Consider the following 9,023-nt stretch of genomic DNA (forward strand, 5'->3'; position numbering starts at 1 on the left):
TTAAAAATTCACAGATAACTAAAATTGAGAAAAGCAAGTACAATGTATACTTCTACGGCACGGGAGAAACGTAAGTATTACGAAGAATTCCTTTACTCTGGCAAGAAATTTTCGACAAGCTTAGCACATCTTGTTGGCTTGGTACACTAGCTTGTACGGGGAAGCAAGCAGTACGAAATCTAAAATGGATTCCTTGCCTTAAGTAGTATTCCAGTTACACTAATTATGCGTTACGTTTGAAACTTGCAGGGCTAATATAAAATTGGAAGACTTGTTTATGTACCGCGACACTAAAGAAAAATATGCTACGGAGAAGATTATGAAACGCAAAGGTTTTAAGGAAGCCATCATTCAAATTGAGTCTGCGTTGAATGGGGAAGATCCAAGCCCAATTGCTGTAAGTCGTTATGTTTTTGTTATTTTTCACTCGAAGGTTTGATTTGTGTAATACGTACGAAAAATGAAGAATTCAGTTCACACTGGATACTGTTATTTACACCAACAAAATATTTTGTTATAAGAATTGTTCAAAAAAGATCATCTGCTAACCTTACTACACAAACGTAGATTTCATCTAAGACTGCGAATGGTATGGTCGACTGTTTGAAGCGCTTCAATTCTATTGGCCATAAATTATCTCTTCAGTAGACGCAGAAGCTATTGAGATTTGCTACAAAGACGCTTTTATACCATTGGCCGTAATTTTCTTTATGACGTAGTGCAACGTTTATAAATTTCATGTTCTTTTTTTTATTATGTATTATAGTACGCAGTAGCAATGAGTTTTTTCTAACAATGTATTTATAACGAAGATATGGCGGGGCTCTCATCTACCATTACTTAATATAAACACGAACAAAACCATAAACCATTTCACATAAATACTGTACTCCCTACACCAAAAGACTACCTTGCCATGTCGTTGAACAACATGCTTTTCTAAAACAATGAATAACCATCTAACAGTCCTCTAACGTTATTTGTTTTGTCTTTATTAATTGCTAAATAACTAGACATGTACTCTAGCCGCTTCAAATAGTTTTAGGAGAGTGCTTCGAGTACTCTAACACAATACCATTCGGCATTTTTTTGCATACATACTTTGTATGTTGAAACATCTAATGCTTTTGAGAAATTCGAGCATTTTCTATAGGGAACGACCGAAACATAAGTATTTGAATTATCATCACTTTTGAGTTTCAATACACCATAGTAAATAAAGAGTTGAATCACGAAACAAATCTTATAAGTAGCTGAAATCTTGACGAGTTTATAGTACATTGTTATTAATGTTGCTTAAACAATAATGTGATTTTAAAGTATATGTAAAAATGAGAACCAATGCTGCAATACGTTTTAAAATACATAAAACAAAAACTTCTGAATATTTGCAGCTCGCTGGACAGTCTGTGCCACCATCTGCTGGCGAAATCAAAACGGAAGATACCCTCAACGCAACCGAGGCAAGTAAACAAAAAAGTGCCGTATAACCAATCAATGTTAACCGTTTGTACAGTCGTTTTTCGGAATGGATTCTAAGTGGTACTACTTTATTTATTCTACCCTAACTGCTTTTTTAATTTTTAGACAAGTTTCAATGCCTCTCGTATCTCGGCGAATTCAACTGTTGTTGATAGTTCTGTAAAAATTGAAAAGGATACCAGCTCAAATGGCGAAGAATCTCTCAAAAGCATTAACTCCGGTGGAAAGAGACAAGTCAAGAAAATAGCATCCGTTACTGCAACTGTCGCTGCTGATGACGGTGATAGTTTTTCCGAGGCGTCTGGTACACCTAAACTAGGAGAAAGGCAAAGAGGTGGCGCTGTTGTTATCGAGGAGAAAATTGGCAAAGAGATTGTTACCAGTCCCGTTAAGGATCAACCGGAGGTTGTCAGTCGTAGTGGTCGCAAAATTAAACCCAAGCGATTTCTGGATGGTGAGGATGAAGAGGCAATTGCTCCTACACCAGCGAAGAAAAAACCACCGGCGGTGAAGGAAAAACCTATCACTCCATCCGCTAATGTTCATTCGAAAAAAGCGAATCCATTTGGCAAGAATTTTAAATGATATTATTAACTGTCGACAATATTGTGTGAATTTTATTTGCAGATAAAATCGAAAGCGAGCGTGTCTACTTTCTTAAACTGGAACGTGAGTTGGTGGAATTGAACTTGGAAATTAAGTCCTGCGTTGGGTTAGCAAAAGCTGATCCCGAAAAATGTGTCGATTTAATGGAACGATATCAAAGTATGTATGATAATAATCTACAACTAAGCTTCGTCCTGACATCTCATTTTCCTAGAATTGAAAGTTACTCCAACAATGTTGAAGAAGAATCCAAACTGTGTAGAGACAATGAAACGTCTTAGGAAATACGTTGGTAACGCTAAAGCATGGAATATGGCTGATGAAGAGCGAATCAAGTTCGACTTCCAGGCTCAACAGATTCGAACCAAGGCAGAACAGATTTATAATCAATTCAAGGTAAGATCTAAGAAATTACATTCTTGGTAACCAATTTAAGGGCCGTCCACATTGCACGTGGACAGAAATATCGTCATGTTAGAACAATCGTGAACATTGACAAACACCCCTCCCTTCCTTTTTTGTCTACGTGGTCTTTTTGCACAAAGAAAATTCGAAAAAATGCTTGTTTCTGTGGTTTGTGGATTGAATATACACAAACTATAACGATAAAAAAAAACTTTGTGATGATTTGCTTCCAATTTCGATGAGAAAATCAATCCACATTTCGAGAAAAATCGACCTGTAAAGAGATAAGAAAATAAATTAAGAAAAATGGACATAAATGAATCATAAATACCGGGTTATAGAGATCGTATGGCGGAGGATTAGAATACGCTGGATACAGCTTCAGGCTTCATGCTTTTCACGCATTTTATACACATTTCCACCTTTTTTCCGCAGCAAAAAAGGTGGAAATGTGTATATATCGCTAATTTCCTCTGGTCCCGGAATCACAAGCCCAGTGGGTGCTCAGCTCATTGAGAATGGTACTGGAAGAAAACCGTACTTTGATACGTTATTCAAATCACGCTTGCTTATAGCGACACTAGTGGTATTGTTGCCCGCTAAGCGAAATTTAAAAGTAATAGTTATTTTTCTGGTCGATGAAATCGTCATCGAGTCACGTCTGTTCGTCTGTGCTTGAAGGTTAAATGCGGATCCATTAAGAAGCAGCATCTTCATTCATTTAATAGTCCTTATTCATATGCCCCTCGTTTGTTCCGATTTTTGATGCATGTTGTCTCTAACTTGGAATCGTTCAAGTGAGCAAGCGCCCTGGTAATAAAAAAACCCAGTTAAACCGTGCCCAGTGAGCGAACAGTTACCGTAATGTCAAACAGTCGAAAAATCGAGAAATAAAGAACACGTCGATTCTTCGTTTAACAGTTTTCTTTCATAAAATACGTTTAATCCAATCCATATTAGTGACCCCGAACGCGAAAAACAAACGTTCACGTGTATGGTCGAGTAGTTAGCAAAAGTCGAGACCACATCAATTTTTTCAACATAATTTCAAAGGTAAACCAATTCATCATATTCCACATACATGATCTCGTCACGAACTTACCAGTAGCAAACAAATATCAAATCATTAAGGAGCGATTGATTGCAAGATTCAAAGTGTCAGGCAGGGAAGACTCGAACGACTTCTGGGTGCTTGTGACCTCGGCGTTATGCGTCAAACACATGTGCTTGCTAAGTTACAGAAGCTGTTTGCCGGACTAAACGTCACGGATGGATCAATAAAAATGTTTTTTCGCAACGTATGCCACTAAATGTAAAGACCGAAATGGTAGTCAACATGGTGGAATGTCCTTCCAACGCTACAGTCGGCCCTGCGAGCGCCGCCGGAACAGGCACCGTTAGCGCACAATCAAACAGCAGCATTCACAGCTGAAGTACGTAACCTCAAGTTATCAAAAGCATTTTACAGAAGCTTATCACCATCAAGATCCAGTCGAGATGCAGAAGACGAAATTTGCTGGTTTCAAGGGGAAAATCGGCGCACGGTCGCGATTCTTGGGAATACAGCTCGAAATACTAAATCCACGTTCACTTGAAACGGTAGTTTGCTTTAGATCAACCCCGAAACGCTACTTGACGGGATCCATCACATACTAACAAAACTGTCGCCGAATGGCTCCAGACAAACGTAATACCGCTAAAAAATAATATTAAGCGATGTTCGACCTCGATATCTGTCGTCCCTCCAGTAGTTCCTGCGATGGCCAACCCCAAAAAATGATAAATGGCGATTTATCGAAGACTACCGTACGCTCAATGGAGTAACTGTTCCGGATCGCTACCCTGTACCACACATTCATGATTTACTTGATGCATTTCAAGACAAAACAATTTTCACAACTCTAGATCTGGAAAGAGCATACCACTAAATTCCAGTGCATGCGGATGACATATCTAAAACTGCTCTGATAATTCCTATTGAGACATTTGCATTGCTTCAATTTCGCCGAAGCAACACTGCGGATATAAGAGAGCTGTTTTCGAGCGGTTTGGTGGTAAATGTTACTAAAAGTTGGTCTGCAAAAACTAGGGTACACTTTCTAGGATATGTGATTAACAGACCCGGAATCCTATCACTACCGGATCGAGTGAAGGCTGTCGCAGAGTATCCAATTTCCTCTACCGGATTTAAGCCGTTTCAATGCCAAGTTATTACCTGGAAAGGAGAATATCGATTGTCGGAAATTACTTTGGATCGAAAAAAAAACTAAAATGACGTTCGATAAATGCAAAAAGCGTTTCAACATACTGTACAATCTTATGAGGCTTCATTCAAATTTGTGTAGCGCCATGAAAAGTTTATAAACGTGCTAAACTCTAAAACGCAGACAATATCGATCGATCGCCTTAAGCTAGTATTTACATAACATCAATGTGTAGATGAACACCTATTACCAGACGTGAAAACTAAAATTCTAACTAACCATCAGAGAATAAAGGGGAACCCATGTGGTGCTGTCAGCGCTGATGAGTTTGTCCACCAAAATGTGGGAAATTGTGATTATGCCACGCTAACTAACGTTTGCGTAAAAAAATGGACAAAAGTTGACGATTTTTCATGGGTTTACCTTTTCAAGCTACTCCGTTCAGAAGTGTGCGCGTTCAAAGAACGGTACCTCGTCGCGTAAAAAAGCACATCGTGCAGCAGTTCTTGGACACCGGTATACGCCCGTTCTGGCATCTACAACATCTTGGCACTATTTGACAACAAACAGAGCATTGAAAGAAAGCCCGCTTCTGGACGGCCGACAATCCTGAGCGCCAAGAAGCTCCAAAGGATTCTGAAGAGGAAGACCGAGAGAAAAGTGGCTACATCGCCACGTACGCTCGGCCAAGAGGTCGGTGCAACCAGCCAAACAGTGAAAAAGTACCTGGCGAACATGGACATACATGTCAGCACAGAACAGATATGCAACTTCGAACAAAACTCTGCAGCAAATTGGTGCCCAAGCTTTCGCATTCATTTTTTGCTGTTCCATCCTACATTGATTTTACAGTGCATCGTTCGAACAGTGTGCTCCAATAGTTTGAACATGCACCAAAAAACTATTTTTTTTTTTTGCTTTAATAACCAGGCAAAAAGGTGATCTTGAATAGTTGAATCCATCAAAATCAAGTTCACAGGACCGACCGCACTTCACACAGGACCGCATTCAAGAGATCTTTGAAGTGAAAATTCAGTAACAATTCACAATCAACGTCAATAGAACAAATTAAACTAAAAATCTTTCAACCATTCAAACATTGTTTAACAAATTTTCTACTATTTTAACCTGTTAGTTGATTTACTTGAATATTTTCGTTGGACTTGGAAACCGAATTTCTCGACCAACGACAATATTTTTTTCTCGTACCGTTTTTTTACCTAACATTGCTAGAAATGCATATCAGACGCGCTGTACCAGCACTGCCTACGACATTAGGTACAATATAAAAAAATAATTGTCGTTAGTCAAGATATTCAGTTTTCAACTTGGGCAACAATGAAATTCATTAAAAATATATCTACATAAAAACCGTTGCACGTATGCGGGTGACACTGTACGTTTATCATGAAAAGGCAGGGTTATACCAGCACCGGGGAGAACAAAGGATTCTCTCGACGAAAAAGCGGCGAGAGCTCATACGGTCCTTTTGTTGAATGAATGGAATATAAGCGTGATGAAATTTCGGGTGTAAAATGCATTCTCTCCACCGCTAGATGTCGATACTTAAAATAAAGAGATTCTGTCTCGTTTTTGGTTCTTCAGTTGAACAGATGTGATGTCAGGAAGCAGCAGTCCCGTCCGTTAGTCTCGGAGCTGCAGGCAATAACGCAGCGGCAGCGCCTGAATAAGATGGCAGGAAAATAATGATAGACTGGCAGGGCACTTTGTATTTTACCTCCCCCACGAAGGAAGTGAGCACCGAGGTGAAGTTTATTTCACACACCAAGTTCCCCAAGAAGGTGCTGCTGTGGCTGACAATCAGCGAGAAAGGGATGTCAAAGTTGATCTTTAGCTCCGGACTGGTCGTGAACGGGAAAATTTATAGTACGAAGTGCCTGGCGGAAGATGCGTCATTCATTAAAAAATACCAAAAGGCCGAAGACGCGGTGTTTTGGCCGGATCTGGCGTCGGCCCACTACTCGAAACGTTCGGTGGAGATGGAGCGGCTGAATATCAATGTGGTACCCAATTGGTGAACCCGCCCAACGTCCTCAAGTTGCGTTCCATTGAGGATTTCTGGCCAAGCCTGAAGCGTAAGATCTACTCCAACAATTTCGTTGCGAAAACTGAAGAGGAATTGACAATTATAACGACGAAAGAATTAAAAAACATGCCTACACGCTTGTTTCATCCGCCATGGCGAGTGTTCCGGTTAACTGCCGGAAGGCCGCACACAAGGAAGTGATTTTTTTGCGAGGAAACTGAAATGATTACCTTCCATGGGAAATTTATCAAACTCAATTATCTGTCTCAGTTATTTTTTCACCACCATCCGAAAAAAGACTTTTTTTTAACGTATACGTTATTGTACTATTGAAAAATACAGGACTTTGTTACGCGCATACTTCGACCAACCAGAACTGAAAACAAAGCTAAATATCAGGCGAAACTCTCAGTGTCAGTCTGAACCAAACTAAACTGCCAATTACCTTCCTTCCTCAACACAACCGAGATTAAGAGCCAGTTCGCGAAGACCGCAACTCTTGTTTCGAGGTTCTCCGATCGGACTGAAACTTTCAGGGTTTGTTTATCTATATAACAACTCTCAGTAGTGACGTATGAAAGCCAGTATGAGGGCATTAAGTCTTGATTGTAAAATCGATTACTGCAGCAAGAGGATGGTGTCTTATAAACAACCTCTTTAACTATTCAAATAAGTGATTACTCATAGCCTTCAACAAATATGTATTTTGCTCTCCAGTATGTAATTAAAAGAAACTTCATCAAACTTTCTTGCAGACAATGTTTCCTGTGCCCGAAGGAACTGTTCCATTCTGGGAAGCTTTTTGCGAAGAGGTGAGCAAATTTGAGGAAGCTGCTAAGCATCTAAGCCAGGAGGAGTTATTCCTACTCGTCGACGAAGCAGGTATTTTTATCTTGAAAATTGATTTGGTTGTTGTGCTGAAGCCCGAATCTGAATTTTATTTCTAGATCTCAAGTGTAGCACAGATGAAGAGAAGAAAAACGGAAACAGTACAGATGACGCGACGGAAGATGAGGTACAGAGTATGGATGCCCGAAGTTTATCATTGAAAACAGTCACTGACAGTACGTAAATATTCACCCGGTGTTCGAAGGCTAATCTAATACGTCATCGTATGAATAACGTGCGCCTAGTTTAGATTATAGGAAAATACTCGGAATGAGAGTATTGAATTAGTTTACGCAAATAACTATTGCAAAAGTAGGTTTAAATCGCTTTTAAGTCTGATACATTGCACTGTTTCTTGTTTTACCGGAGCATGAAGCAACAATCAAGCTTCAGTTACGATCAGTTCATTTAGGTTGGAGTAAAAAGCCACCTTTTATCGAAAGTTATATCGTTGAAGCAACATTTGAAATTGTAAAATCTTGTCCGGAATTTTATTCTTCGGGATAATATGCGATTGCCGTTCGAAAGCAATCTATAAGAGTGAACCTTCAAGACAAACGATTTATTTCGCAAAACAAAACGCTAAATACAGTATATCTTTTTTATTGTGTACATGAGAATAACGAGAAAGATAATTTAATAAAGTTAAAATAAGTTATTACGATAGGTTTGATTTCAAAATTCAGCTTTCAATTATCCTTCCATATCACTACTGTCAATAATATTCACAAGTTTATCATTCACAAACTGTGGAAGCGTCTAGGGGGACTTCTTTGGCTATGAAAAACATCAGCGTGGCGAACGTCCCAAGATCCAGTCAGTGATAAGATGTCAGCGATACTTTTACCTTACCAAACAGTCCCAAGCCGTGGGTGGCCTTTGCTGTACGTAAGAGTCGTCTCCACTCTACTCGGTCCATGGATGCAGTTCACCAGCTCTGCATTCTGCATAGGGTCCGTAGGTCGTTTTCTGTTCTCAATCTGAAGTCCACCGGAGATGGTACGCAACACCTTCCGCTCAAACACTACAAGGGGGCGTTGGTCCTCCACAAGCATAGTCCATGTCTCATGGCCGTAGAGGACTACGAAACAGAATACCTTCCATCCACTCCTCCGGTATTACTTCCAAATCTTGGCAAAGTTTCAGTGAGAATTGCTCGATATATAGTTATGGAAAAGGAATTAAATAATTAATATCTAGGTTCGCGTATGTCCTGAAAAGTTGAACCAAAACCTAATTCCAGCTTCAGAAACAAGAATAACCTCCATTTGTCCAGTTCACACACAATTGTGATCGGAATCTAATTCTATAAGGTAGTTGCCCAGTGCATATAAATCAGTAATCGTTTGAGTCGGTGAAATGACAGCTTCATATGATTATTACGGACCGGC

The 9,023-nt window shown here is 39.6% G+C and overlaps 1 protein-coding gene across 1 annotated transcript in view; it reads left to right on the plus strand.

The window, feature by feature from the left end:
• LOC129733173 (hepatoma-derived growth factor-related protein 2-like) overlaps positions 1 to 8,313 on the plus strand; it is an 8,573-nt gene extending 260 nt beyond the window's left edge. Inside the window, exons 2-9 of the mRNA XM_055694798.1 lie at positions 15 to 70; positions 250 to 397; positions 1,395 to 1,463; positions 1,588 to 2,050; positions 2,110 to 2,247; positions 2,303 to 2,484; positions 7,500 to 7,626; positions 7,692 to 8,313. Coding sequence (XP_055550773.1) covers positions 15 to 70; positions 250 to 397; positions 1,395 to 1,463; positions 1,588 to 2,050; positions 2,110 to 2,247; positions 2,303 to 2,484; positions 7,500 to 7,626; positions 7,692 to 7,816 — 1,308 coding nt within the window. The 3' untranslated portion in view covers positions 7,817 to 8,313. The remainder of the gene's footprint in view (positions 1 to 14; positions 71 to 249; positions 398 to 1,394; positions 1,464 to 1,587; positions 2,051 to 2,109; positions 2,248 to 2,302; positions 2,485 to 7,499; positions 7,627 to 7,691) is intronic.
• Positions 8,314 to 9,023: the final 710 nt, after the last annotated feature.

Source organism: Wyeomyia smithii, chromosome 3, assembly GCF_029784165.1.
Source record: "Wyeomyia smithii strain HCP4-BCI-WySm-NY-G18 chromosome 3, ASM2978416v1, whole genome shotgun sequence".
Classification (NCBI taxonomy): domain Eukaryota; kingdom Metazoa; phylum Arthropoda; class Insecta; order Diptera; family Culicidae; genus Wyeomyia; species Wyeomyia smithii.